Source organism: Fulmarus glacialis, unplaced genomic scaffold (assembly GCF_000690835.1).
Source record: "Fulmarus glacialis isolate BGI_N327 unplaced genomic scaffold, ASM69083v1 scaffold8964, whole genome shotgun sequence".
Lineage (NCBI taxonomy): Eukaryota > Metazoa > Chordata > Aves > Procellariiformes > Procellariidae > Fulmarus > Fulmarus glacialis.
In genome coordinates, this window is record NW_009207409.1 from 14,544 (window position 1) to 29,070 (window position 14,527).

At 41.0% G+C, this 14,527-nt stretch overlaps 1 protein-coding gene across 1 annotated transcript in view; it reads left to right on the plus strand.

The window, feature by feature from the left end:
* The window catches only part of DYRK4 (dual-specificity tyrosine-(Y)-phosphorylation regulated kinase 4), an 18,393-nt gene extending 14,154 nt beyond the window's left edge, over positions 1-4,239 (plus strand). The window contains exons 11-12 of the mRNA XM_009576085.1: positions 3,136-3,290; positions 3,743-4,239. Coding sequence (XP_009574380.1) covers positions 3,136-3,290; positions 3,743-3,978 — 391 coding nt within the window. The 3' untranslated portion in view covers positions 3,979-4,239. The remainder of the gene's footprint in view (positions 1-3,135; positions 3,291-3,742) is intronic.
* The last annotated feature ends 10,288 nt before the right edge of the window (positions 4,240-14,527 follow it).

Consider the following 14,527-nt stretch of genomic DNA (forward strand, 5'->3'; position numbering starts at 1 on the left):
ATTTAGCTGCTTGAATGGCTTGACTATATTTTCTGTGCTAGGCCTTGGAAATGCCAATCAGGTGATACGCTGTGATATATGTATGAAAACAGTTCTGCTTCTTTGAGTATCTGCTTACAAAGATCTTGCTCTCTGTGTGCATGTTCCCTTGGATGAGATTAGACTCTTTTCAGTTCCAATACACCATACGCCTCCTCCTTAGCAGAGGATAAAAAGGCAAAGTACATTCAGCCATGTCTCCACCCCAGAATCAATGGTATTTTTTGCTTGCTTCTTCTTGACTCTGGTAGTTAGCATGGAAAATTACTTAGCATAGTTACCAGAGTGTTACCTTGTAGTTTGCATGCTGATTTAAGCCCTTTTTCTCCTTATCATAGTTATACTTATTTTTCATTGACAGCAGTCACATTGCACAGTTCAAGAATTATTTGATAGACTGTATGTTTCCATTCTCTTGACTGGAACGGATTTTTATAGATCACTGGAGCTCAGAATGCAAGAAGAGCCTAATTTGTCTCAGATCCTGTCATTTCTAGGATAAACTGTTGACTTCAGTAAAGGATTTTGCTACTGAATACCTAGTATGACAAGTGGTCCACAGCTGTTTTCTTAAAGGAAATTGATGATTCGCACATTTTTGTTAACTGCTAAATGCAAATAACATGTCATTGTTAACAGTCTTCACACAAGGTAGAAATCCCACAGATTCTCTAAAACAGAATATCACAGAATTATCACAGAATAATTTAGGTTGGAAAGGGACCTCCTGGAAGTCATCTAGCCCACCCTCCCACTCAAAGCAGAGCAAACTTGGAGCAGGTTGCTTAGGACCTTGTCCGGTCGGGTTCTGAGTATCTCCAAAGAGGGAGATCCACAGCCTCTTGGGGCAACCTGTTCCAATAGCGAACCACACTGACAGTGAGAGAGTCATGGTGAAGTGTCTATGTGTTTGTGTGGTAGAAGAGAGATGTGATTTAATGTCACCAGCGTATCATCTGTCATCACAAAGTAAATGGGACTTTTTAATAAATGAATAATAATATAATATAATAATGTGGGAGAAGCAAAACTATTTCATGGCTCAAACATGATCATATGTCTTTTCCAAGGCAGTCAGGTTACTAAGCATTTTACAGGGTGGGACTCCATGGACCCCGTTGATGTGAGGTGTCATTTTACTAATAGGTCTTTTTGCTTGGGAGAGGTTTTACTCATCCATTAAAATAAAAGATTGAGCATGCAGGAACAAACTTTTGTCTGGTTGCCTTAAATACTGACCTCTTGCATAGGTGTGGTAAGGCTTTCGGGGTGAGCTTGTATCCTAATTTGTACTGTGTAATGGCAGCAGAAGCTGGTCCCATATCTTTTCAAGTGTTACCTGTATCTTATGCAAGGCTAATATTTTGTGTCTTCTTCAGCACTGACTGTAAATTTCTTTCTAGCAGTTCAGTAGTACTTTCCTAAAGAAATCCATGCTAACTTGTGGCCTGTGGTGACATGGAAAAAAAAAAAAAATCGTCCCTCTCTGTTTCACAAGAAGGTTGCTTTTAATGTTCTCTGTTTGCTAAAGCTGTATGAATCATTGGTCCACTTTGGTTTGCTGGCTGAATCAGAACATTTAGGAAATAATTTCAGTGAAACAAAAAAAAGTGTGAACATGTCATTTCAGGTCACACAGAAAAAAATCTTATATGTTGGGATTGTTTAAATTTTCAAAGGAATGAAGTAAGGTTTGAAATGAAAACTCTCCTTGAGACAAAAAAGAATTGAACTATTTTGTCTTTTTCAGTTGCCAATCTGTGTCTGTCCAAAGCAGCCTGATACTTTTGTCATGAATTCACAAATAGTTTTGTTCAACTTGTATACTCCTGTTTTGTGGATGAAAACATCAGACCAAAACAAAATTCACTCAGCTCTTGTGATGACAAGAATATCTTTTTTTCGTACATTATTTCTGTACCGTTCTGGACAGCACTGAGATAAGCAAAACAGAATGAAATAGTCTGCAACTCATGTAGAGATTAGTAACAGAAATATTAGGATTGATATGAATGCAGTACAAATGGAAATGTATGTGTGTTTAAGCACTGGAAGAAACAGCAGAACAGGGGTTGAAAGAATTGTGTGTATTAGTAACAAAGGACAATGCTCCCAGGACAGTGGTCCCACCTGTAAAACTGGGGAGTGTGTTGTCACAGCCAGGAAGCCTGCACTCTGGTGGGACCACAGCACAGGTGACTAGCAGTGAAAAATCTCAAAGCTCACAGTAATTGCATGGCAACAAGGTTGCAGAATATCACATATGTTGTTCATTTTCCTGTTAGCCCGAAAGGAAAACATACATATTCCAAAATACAAGGAAAAACAGACCATGAGTAGCTACCTTGCCTAACATTTATGGAGACTGAAGTCAGCAAGGTTCTGTGTGAAGGACCATGCCCAAAGAGCAGGTGACTCCTAAAGGATATAAAATATCTGTCTAAAGATTAGTACATCATCACCAACCAAGAAGAACCCTGGAGATGTGATGAGGACTCAGTAGCTGACAACCCTTGTCCTCTGTGTGACACACAAGTGGTCTTGGCCAGAACACTTGTGAGTACGTGGGTGTGAGAACCGAGTGAATGACACCTGTGAGAGGATAAAGTCAATGTAGAGGTTTTGCAAAAAAAATCACCTTTTGTTTCCATAATAAGATCTCACATGAGTTTTGTTACACTAAGTCTCTACAGTAGTTTCAGATGCAGTTAAATTGCAAAGGACATCTCTTTTAATGAATTACCCTATGTCTTATTTATGTTCCCTTTCTTGGAGATTGCACTGACAGAATGTGAAAACCTTGAAACAAATATTCAGTAGGGTCCCTACCCTAATAACACTGTGAACTGCATATTAAAAATGGTTTGATGCTGCAGAAGGTTTGATCAGCAAAGCACACAGTGCTGAAGTAAATAAAAAGTTTAAAAGGATGGAGAAGATCACATAAGATTTTTCCTTGTTTTCAGTTAAAAATTTTTTGTTTCAAAAAATGTTATCATGACATGACTTTCAAAAGACAATGCTGAATCTTTTGGCTTAAACTGACTTCCAGTTAGAGCTACTGTTAAGTAACTATTTGTCTACCGTGGATTTAAGGTGGGAACCCGCCCTGCGCATGACGCCCGATGAAGCAATGAAGCATGCATGGATCCAGGAACCAAAAATATACAGAGCAAAGCAGAAAACACAGACTTCAAGGAAGCTGAGTGATGGCTCCTTCTCTACACCAGAAAAGAAAAAAGAGAATATTCGTAAGCATGTGTTAACCTGAAGAACTAAGTACATTTACATTAGTGTTTGGTATTCCTTTATATTTAATATAATCTGTCTGAAGTAAGGTGAGGTGATAGCACACAGGGTGCAGATAAGGGATGGTCACTGGAATATGGTGGATAGAGCCACTATTTCTCACGTCTGTAGAAACCCATTACTTACGTTTTATAGCGGCTGCCAGCAAGAAGACTGGCAGTACTAAAGACTCACATAGAAAGATCTTTTCCCTACTGACAGCAAAATAATTATGGTATCTGACACCACACCATAGTGCACTTCACTTTCAGAGCAAAAGAATGCATCAATGGTGGTTGTAAGATCCCAGAGAAAATTTTCAGCTGATTTTTTGTGAATTTGTGGTGATCGTGTGTTTATCTGCTGCTAAGAGTCTGCAGTCTTACCCTATCATTTTATTTATTTATTATTACAGAAAATACCTGGAAAGATACGGCTGACAAAGTGAAAAGTGAACTGGCTGAAAGACTGACTCCCACTGTACCCTCCACAGGCACAACAGAAAATGATGTGCAGAACACAAGGAAACATGTTATTCCAGAGAAACATTTGGAGAATGAAATGGAAAAGCCTATAAGAAATGATCAAGCAGAACACAGTGGTGAAACAGCTCTTCCAAAAAATTCTCTTTTTTTCCCACCAATTAAGTAATACACAGCACAAGTGATGATTGGTTCAGTTGCATACCTGGTATATTTTGTAGGTATTATTTGTACTCAGGAATATAAGCTGTATCTGTCTGTCCATGAGTTGTGCACATTGTAAGTATATTTAATGTTCATTTTACCCTGAAATAGTCCAGGCAACCAAAACAGAATTTGAAAACCATTCCTCTTCCTCATCTACATCCTTCTTGTGGTCAGAGATCCTTCACAATCAGCAGCAATAAAATGGAGACCGTAGAGGTGGAGAGTGGTTTATTCTTGATGTTATAATAGACTTTCGAATTTTAGATTTTCCTGGAGCTAAAAGAACAAATGCATTGATTGAAGAATCTGAATTTTTTCACTTACAGCGTAAATCAGGAATAATTCGTGGATAGGATTACTGGATTTACTTCTGTATAAAAAAATAGGAGAAATCAAACCCAGCACCTTCCCTTTCCTCCTTCTCTATCTCCCACTTTTTTATAGTGAAGCACTAGATGGAAGCCAATATCACACCTTCTTAGCATATTTAGAAATGTAAATTATGTTCTTTAGCTCTTTAGCAGCAACAGAGAGTGGTATTCTGGGCCCACTTCTGCAGAGACTCTACTCAGTATTCATATCAACAGGAAGGATGGATTAAAGCAAGCTGTTTTGATTCAGGGAAATTGTCCTCCACAGGAAGTTTAACTTAATACTCTCAAAAAAACAGATTTCTATCACCCCTATGATTTCTATGTTTAATTAATTTAAACATTTAGCTCTTGGACAATAGACTGTCTTGTCATTGCACTTGTAAAGCACCTACCTCATTATGACTCTTACACTTCACTATGGCTTATAGATAATACCACAATTTAAAAGGAAATAGTGAAGAAATTGTCCTACAAAATGCAGCTGCTACTGTAGCAGTGATATTGCAGTAGTCCCAAGAGAAATAGGTGTTCGTAGGTGTTAAGAGTCACCATAACAGCAAACTCCCGCAGGCTCTTTGTGCAAAAGGAAAACCCAAAGGATATGAAAACCGTCCTAACACAGTTCTAATACAACTATGAGTAAACAAGCCATCTGACAGGGTACAGAGGTGACTGCACGACAAAAGACCTATAGCTGGTGTGCTCTCCTACTGAATAGAAAGTTAATGGCAACAGTCATCTCAGAGAAAATGGACTGCACAATGCAGTGTGACCGTTCTCTTGGCTTCAGGCAAATCCTGGACTCATGAAGAAACACCTGGAAGATGAGTGACCCAAGCAAGGCAATAGCCCATTATTGAGTGTAATTGAGCAGTGAATTACAAGAGTATTTTGGCAGCCAAATACCATCCTGCTGTGATGCAGATATTACTGACAAGCAGGCCAGCTTTCAGTATTGTCTGTATCTCTGGCTTCAGGGAGACTCCTTTGCAGCTGAACCCTCCTGGAGACTATAAAATGCTCCCATTCATCACCAGAATGATGTATCAGGAAAAGTGAGTTCTGTTATGCACCACGTTTTGGTGATTGCACAGAATACCCAGGGTAGGTGAGCATCTTGTAGAATGCAGGCAGAGCCCTTACCACATTTCACAGAGGAGTCCCACCACTGGTGAGCTGAATGAAGGAGCTAGACTCATCATCAGTTTTAGGGAATATTCAGATAGGTTTTTGCAGATATTTGGAAAATATTTTGGCTCTTCATTTGCAAGTAACACAGAAGATAAGAAGCAAAGGTTTATGTTTAAGTGCAAGGGTTCAATGTGGACTAAGAACAGCAAAAGTACTTATCCTGATACCACTTAACATAAAAGATCAGATCCTTATATCCTTAGAACTATAATTTGTACTGTTTCGATTCAGTTGCTGTTCATTCTCCATCTCTGTTGTGGTACGTTCACTTGACTGCTTAGGCTACTCCAAGTCAAAATATCTGTCTTCTCATAATTGTGCACTTAATTGTGTATTTGTCTACTTACATAGTTGTGTATTTGTCTGCTCTACCTCAGAGGCAAGGTTTGGGATCAATTATACCAAGCTGCTTTTGACAGTATTGCTTAGTCCTAATGAAGCTGTAAACCTCATTTGATGTATGAGCTTGTGTGCTGGAGCTGCATTTTCTTCACAATTAATACATTTCAATAGCTTTTTGTAGTAAGCAGCACCATATTACTTCTCATGGCATATGCTGATGGGTTTTTCAAGGCATTCATGGAGTTGAGGGAAAAGTAACAAAGCCACCTGAGACTGCAGTTGAGTTTGATTATTCTTCTATTCACAGAAGGTAGATGGATGGCGTTTCACTGTGGCTAGCTGGCTGCCGTGTATTTCCTGTCTTCCCTTCCTTGCTGACCTGGTGTTCTTTTTTTAATTCCTTCAGCCTCCACAGTGATTTCCATCTTCAAAATCTTTCCTAATAAGGGCTCTTTTAGATAACTGTTGGATTTTTTTTCAGAGATGACAGAAATAAGTAGAAATTACTTGGCAGAAGGATCTAGCCCTCAGATATCATCACTGCTTTCACATTCCACTGCAGAAACAAGCCGACACAATAGGTACAGGTAGCATCCTCTTCTCTGTGCTGTAAGAGGACAGCCTTCAAAATGTTGAGAAGATTCTGACTCCTGCTTTGCTTGAGCCACCCGCAGACTGGTAACAGAGCAGACTTATAGAGAAAAGAAAATCCCAAACCATGCATCGTGTTTTCTTTCTGTATGATATAGTGCCATTTTTAGCCAAGAAAATGACGTTGCTGCTTTCTTGTCTGTCTCTGCACACTGATCTGCCTATCTTCCGGTTGGTGTCCTCTTCCCCTGAGCTCTTCAACTTATTAACAGATATTAGCTGAGGTAGGCAGAGGAACAGTGTTCTCAAAAGTATTTTCCTTCTGTATACTACCGCTGACAGAGGAATGAGACCCTATTAGTGTTACCAGTGAGGGAAAGGCAGGAGAACATGGTTATGGTCAGTTCTGCCAGCCCACTGAGCAGCATGAGAGCCCTGGCTGCCCAGGGAGCACATAGAATAGAATCATAGAATCATAGAATCATAAAGGTTGGAAAAGACCTCTAAGATCATCCAGTCCAACCATCAACCCAACACCACCATGCCCACTGAACCATGTCCCTAAGCGCCACATCTACACGTCTTTTAAATACTTCCAGGGATGGTGACTCAACCACTTCCCTGGGCAGCCTGTTCCAATGCTTGACCACTCTTTCAGTAAAGAAATTTTTCCTAATATCCAGTCTAACATGCATGGTTCTGCATCACTGTAAGGGTATGCTGCCCCTTGACCAGGAGCTGGGCCAAACAAAAGCCATTAGGGAATGTGGGACATAGAAAGAGCTGGGATTTTTACAGCGGAGATAACTGATTTGGGGTGTAAGGCTAGAAGGGGCATCATGGTATGGGGAAGTGCTGGGAAATCATGTTGAAGAGAAGCTGCAGGAACCAGCACTGTTGCAACAGTGGGTATTAACAGGATGTAGGACACAAATCTTTAGGAAATCAAGCTGTGAGAACACAAAGGCTCAGTGAACAAGCCGTTATACTTCTTCTCACTCTTACCCTTCCAATTCTCTCCCCGTCCCAGCGTGGTATTTCGCCGCCTGCCAGGTTAAACCATGAAAAAACCTCATTAAAAAATGTTGTCTGTGAAAAAAAATGATAATGCATGCTCCTAGCCCTGTGATAGTTAAAAAAGCCGTTATTCTTCCTCTCCCTCTTACCCTTCCAATTCTCTCCCCGTCCCAGCGTGGTATTTCGCCGCCTGCCAGGTTAAACCATGAAAAAACCTCATTAAAAAATGTTGTCTGTGAAAAAAAATGATAATGCATGCTCCTAGCCCTGCTGTCTTTCTGGAATTGAATGCATTTTGCAACGATTGCACTTCACGACCCCTTGTAGGAAGCCGCCTAAGTATGATTGCTATAAGTCAAACGCACAGTCACTGTCAGAGCCCAGACCAGATCACGGGGATCCTAACAGTCATGCCATGCTCTTCCTCATGCTGCATCCTGAAATTAGTTCTTTTATTCAGGGTCGATAAAGATATCATCTACAACCATCCTGAAACACCACAATCCCAATTCACGTAACACTGAAGTGCAGCTGGTTGTGAGGTGTTGCCTGTACACTGGTTTCAGATCCTTCACTGGTGTTCCAATGACTTCTAGTGTTACTACAGGTTGCTTGTATTCAATTCTGAATTCATTGCTAATGGCTCTTCTTTAACCCCGCCTCCTACAAAAGAGTAATATGTCCACCAAATACATCTCATAGAACAATGTATGACAGTGGTGAGGTCTATGCTTATATCTAGAACGTTGTGTCTTAACCTGGGAGCAGAGTGCAGAGTTGACCTGTGAGAGTACAGCAGTATGTCTGTACTACATATTGAAAAAAAGAGTGAGTTTAGCAATTGCTTCACTGAGTCAATGCAGCTAAGAAGCTCTCAGAACAAAGTACAAGAAACCTAGAGCAGAGATTTTTCAGCTTGCTCCCCACTGCCCTTGTTTTGCATTGTTTTGATTTCACAATGGACAATGCACACATAACACATTATGACTGCAGTAACATCTATGTCAATAAGCAGGGATCGTCTACCTTGGGGCAAGGTGCTAACCAGGAGTATAAATTATTTGTAATTGTAATTTGTAGGCTTTTATCTATGTATCAAACTTTTACTATCTATTTTTGAGGAAAAAAGTTAATGTTTCTCAGATTGGACAGGTTAAAGCCATTTCAGTTTTTCAGTCTGCAAAGAGACTTGACAGAGAAACTGAGAGACTGGTCATGTTATTTCCAGAATTTTTTTTTTTTTTAAAGCAGAATTGTCATAGTAAAATCATTGGTAGGCACAATGTATTGAAGAATTACAGTAGTTTGTGATAGGGAAAATCTAGGAAGATTGAAGCTCTTAGAATTAGATCTTTCCCAACTGTCAGCTGTGTGACCTCATGCTCCAAGGATATTACTTGCATGCTGTAAGAACCAGTCACTTGTTTAACAGGAGTATTGAACAGACAAAGCACTAAGAATTATTTCCAACGAAACACCCAATCTTGTCTTTTACTTGACTGGAGCTTCTTTGTATCAGCACCGGTGTCCACATGGCACTGCACTGTATGGGATGGGCATAATGCAGATTATACACAGGGAACTAGATTGCACAATAATAATAGTAAAAAAGTTGTTAAAGTCACTCTTTATCATTTAAGCACATTAAAACTGCCAGTTCTTCACATCCAAAAGGTTGACCATTGACTGAATTGTTGCTTCTGCTAGGAAGAAACAAGCAATAATAATCAAGAGTTTCTTTAGTGGGATCCTGTGTGTTTGTGTGGGAGGTAGACAGATTCCTGCTTCCTGGGGCATGGCCAGACTCACACGGCAGGGGACACTTTCCACTCTCACCATTCCACGCATATTTCCAGACCACGGACTTCGCTTCCTCTCATGGTCCTCCTGCTAGAAAAGAATCTCTGGTTTTGCTGCCTGCCCAGGTCTGTGACCCCCACAAGCAGAGACCCTCCTGATTACTCCTGGTCTACAGTGCAAGGGTTTATCAGCAGGCATAATTTCTGTGGCTATAGGTATGCATGTGCCCTCCTATTTGTTATGTGAGACAGCAAAAGCCAATTTGTCAGCCTGGGAACTGGTTGTCTTTGACCCTCTATCCTTCCCAGTGCTCTTAGCTTTCAAATGACAAGTCTGTCAGCAAAATTACTAGAAAGACACTGTATTGTTTATATCTGTTCCGAAAGACCTTTATCCATAACCTATGATGCCCCTGCCTTCAACAGTACTTCTGTCACCCCTTTGAAGCTTGGGGAGGGAAAGGGGGCAAAAGGACTACAGTCCTACAATTCCCCCTTCCCTAAATATCCCTCATATGCTCTTGTACTGTCTCTTTCATTAATATAAAGAAAACAATCCTCGCTCTGTCCTCAGAGTTTTGTTCCGAGCATCCAAGATTTTCAGCCTGTGAAGAGAGAGGGCTTTTCACAGCTACAGTGGGATGACTGCAGGAGCGGGAGTATTTGTGCAACACTGCAATGGGAAAACGAGCTAGTAGTGAAAGAGCTGAAAAATGATGTTAAGCAAAGGTGAAGGCCTTTCACAAGGCAGCCCATGAAAAAATCTCTGCCAGCACCTTTCCTTCAGGACTGCATGCTTTACTCAGTGAGGAGCCTGTATCTCCTCTGATTCTTGCTATGGCCTCCCCATATGATTTCGTAGAAGCAGTCCTGCAGATATGTGGCAAAAGGTAAGTCAGCTTGGCACCATCTTTCACAAAGTCTACAGTTTTCTGAAACCTAGAGGATCTGGGATGGATCCAAACATGGAAAAGGAAGGCTGTCAAAGAAGTGCAGCAATGTGTGGTGCTGAATGCAAGGATATTTTCAGCCTGGCTAACAAAGGTTCAAGTTGTCACTCAACGCATCTGTCTGGGTATCAGTCTCCAGTCATTTTTAAACCTGTTGGTTAATGTTACTTCAAATAGTGAGCATAATATAATAGCATATCATACAATATCTTATAAGGGAGTATCACCCATCTCAGTATGATATAGTACTGTGCACCACATTGCAAAGCAAAGCATGGCAATCTAAACTGCAGCAGCTCATAGTGCAACATGCTGCAACATAATGCATTTCCCAAATGAAAGTAGTCCTGCATTGTCTTAAGGCCTTCTAGAGGACACAGTCATTGAGAAGGATGGAGATGGGGAGGGACAAGAAGTCTTTGTCATATGTGAAACCTAACTGCTGAGAATCGGGAAACAAAGTTAGTAAATTCTCTAATGCAGCCTTGCTTCTGCCCATTTCAGCAGATAAGCCAATACACCACTAATCTACACACTTGCACCCTACCAATATGCCTTGTCCAGAGAATAGGATAGTTATAATTATTGCAAGCACTGTTACAAGTTCTATCAAGCAAACCTTGTCTGGGGCGTGAGGCACAGAGTTGAGCTGCCTGCACTTGTTCTAGTCTTGAAAACCTGGATTCCCCCACTGACACCCCCTGCTTCATTTTTACCCAGATTGCCACTGTCCTTTCACTTGCCGTCTTCCTTTTGTGTTCCCTTGGATAATACAGCTAAGACCTTTTAAAGGAGGGTAATGAACCAATGCTAAAATAGCGGATATTCTGTTGACTGTGTATTGACTTGAGATACAGGGTTCAGCTTCAAGCCTTGCTCCAAATACCACAACACATGGTCCAGAAGCTGAATATCAATGTACCAAATGTACTTTCTTATTAGCTCCTTTGGGCAGTTGTTTCTTTTTATCTTTTTTTCAGTCCCTAATTCCACCTGGAACTGAAAGTCTTCCCTGACAAACTGTTGGCAATGTGGTATGTCTATGTGAAAAGCTGTGATTTCAGTAAGTCCACATTTTTGGAGAAAAATATTTCATTTGAAAAATAAGCGACCAACTCTACTGCTTTTACTATTGTTCCCTCTATTGTCTAACAGGCAATGGTCTTCCCACCATTTTACTATAAACCAAAATACAGTATATTTCCATAATTTCCATATTTCCCCCCAAAAAAACAAACACAAAAAGTAAAGAAAAAAGTAGATTTTAATCTTAGTCTGAGCATAGCTGCAGAGCAGTGTTGCTTAATACCCTGAAAAAATGAAGGATGAATTCAGAAAATCATAATTTAAACCATTTTAAACAGCAATATTTAGTTTTGTTCCTATCATCCGTCACAGCAGAAGTGTCAACATTATTAGAGGTAGGCTCCTTTAACTATCCTTACACATGAACACTGGCAGAAGTAGCTGTTCTTCAAATGCTGCCTTTCTCCCTCATCAATCCCTCATTTTGAGGAGATATAAATCTGTTGTCTAGGCTTTTTATTGTCACTGCAGGCATGAATCTCTTGTCTTAACATATACATAAATAGCTATTTTAGACAGCCTAGTGACTGAAGATATCCACACAGAGCTGACAGAGATGAGACAGGCATGGCAGGAAACCCGTGCCCTCCTGGAGCAGCAGGTGAGGCCAGGTGAAATACAAGTGGGCATCTCAGATAGTGTGGCCAGCAGGAGTAGGGAGGTGATCGTGCCCCTGTACTCAGCACTGGTGAGGCCACACCTCGAATACTGTGTTCAGTTTTGGGCCCCTCACTACAAGAAGGACATTGAGGTGCTGGAGCGTGTCCAGAGAAGGGCAACGAAGCTGGTGAAGGGTCTGGAGAACAAGTCTTATGAGGAGCGGCTGAGGGAACTGGGGCTGTTTAGCCTGGAGAAGAGGAGGCTGAGGGGAGACCTCATCGCTCCTACAACTACCTGAAAGGAGGTTGTAGCGAGGTGGGGGTTGGTCTCTTCTGCCAAGTAACCAGCGATAGGACAGAGGAAATGGCCTCAAGTTGCGCCAAGGGAGGTTTAGACTGGACATTAGGAAAAATTTCTTTACTGAAAGAGTGGTCAGGCCTTGGAACAGGCTGCCCAGGGAAGTGGTGGAGTCACCAACCCTGGAGGTATTTAAAAGATGTCTAGATGTGGCGCTTAGGGACATGGTTTAGTGGGCATGGTGGTGTTGGGTTGACGGTTGGACTCGATGATCTTAGAGGTCTTTTCCAACCTTAATGATTCTATGATTCTATGATTCTATGATTCTAGACACCTATATGTGTCAGCAACTGAATTAGGTCTCTTAATTCAGGGTTCCACTGACAGCTTATGAATAGGGATGTACCAGTATATGTTTAGACCTCTATATATCTAGGCATGTTACTCTCAAATTAAATCCTTCCCTAAAAGTCTCATAGCTAATCTTCAGCAAGATTTTGAGGTTCTTCACAGTAAGTTTGAGTTTGGGGGGATTAGAACTGAATGTATCGAAATGAGTGATTAGCTTTATACTAAAAAAATGAGAAGAAATTCAAAGGGTATAGAAATGCTACATTTTGGATTCATTCCATGTCACTTAAGTAATTTTAAAAAGTTGTTTGCTCTAAGTTAGTCCAGGCTCCCTCTGCCACTGATCATGAAGGCAACCTAAATAAATGCCTTTGACTGGAAATCCAATTTTGACAGCTTGTAGTCTTTGGGGTGAAGGTTGCATTTCTTTCCACATTTCCAAAACAAGACTCTATGACTTTTTTTTAATTGTAAAATGCAGTATTTTGTTAAAAATTGGCCTAAAAGAACAAGCAAAGGTGTTAAGTGACCTCAACAGAAGGTCAAATACTGTGAAATTAAATACTGACATTGCTTCAACTGGTTGTAACAGGAATCCTATGTTTCCTACGCTGCACTGCAACAGGGAGTTCTTGAGCTGGGGAGATATAGGGGTTGGAGTTGGATGGGTGTCAGGAACGTGTGTGCTGCCAGCAAAGGGTTTCATCAGTGGAGCTTTCAGGGTTGTTTCAAAAGAGTACTGGGCATAACAATTTCATTCTTCTTCATCTCCCAAGTTTGTTGCACATCATCGTAATCCCCAAAGAGAAAACACAGTGAAACATCACTGCTTTCCTCGTCTCTCTGGGTGTCTCCGTCTGCCACATGAGGCAGATCCTCAAAAGTTCTGTTGCACACCATGGTTCTGATCCTCCTCTTTCTTTTCACACTTGGATCCTGTATGAGCACTTAGTTTTCTAAAGGAAGGGGTTTTGTCTTCACTCCTCTACTCAGGTCATCTATAATTTTATAATCTTCTTTGGCATGTTGCTCACTGCCAATCTGTGGTATCTTCCTGTTCCTGGATATCTCTCCCACGCCCCTCAGCAGTGGCATGCAAACACCACATCCTGTTCCATCAGAGAAACCATGCAATTTAATCTTTGTCACACAGCTAAACCATCCCTCCTTGTAATCCCAGGATAGTCATGTCTTCCAGCAGCGTCTCAGTTGCATTTCCTAATCTCACGCTCCTCTCCATGTGAGAAAGGGATTTTCTGCTTAAAAGAGTGGAGAACTAGCAACGGTGAAAATTTCTCGCACCAGCAGCTCTGCAAAGCACCCTAATGCAACCATGCAGATTCCCTTCCCTTTTTCTCTCCCCCCTTCATCATTAACTCTGTCTTTGGTTCTCCCCACAGAGGGGCTGAAGTCCCTCACTTCTGATATCCCTGTGCTGTCCTAGCCTCGAAATAGTCACTTTTCATTACTATATCCCTCAGCTCTGCCTAGTGCCCCTAGAACAGTGACTGTCTTGGGCCTCTCTGGAGCAGCGAAAATTTAAAATGTTGGCATTGTATTACATAATTCACAAAAGAAACCACAAATATACTTGCTGTCTACAGTAGGACTGTCGACAAAGTAACCTGGCATTCAAGCAATCTATATGCAATTTGATCTGTTTAAGCCCTGTCCCTGAAGATCAGATTAGATATCTCTCCTTCTCTGTTACTCATCTGTTCTGCAAGCACTTGTCTCAGAAGATTAATACAAATGAGCTTTTCTAGGCTCTCCTAGCACGTAAATAGGAATAAACTACCATGTCCTTTAAAATCCACAGACGGGGGCTATGTTTTGTAGTAGATTATGCAACTGGGCAAATTGGAGATGAGATGCACAAGGCACTTCCTGGCAGAACCGGTTGGAAACCTGCT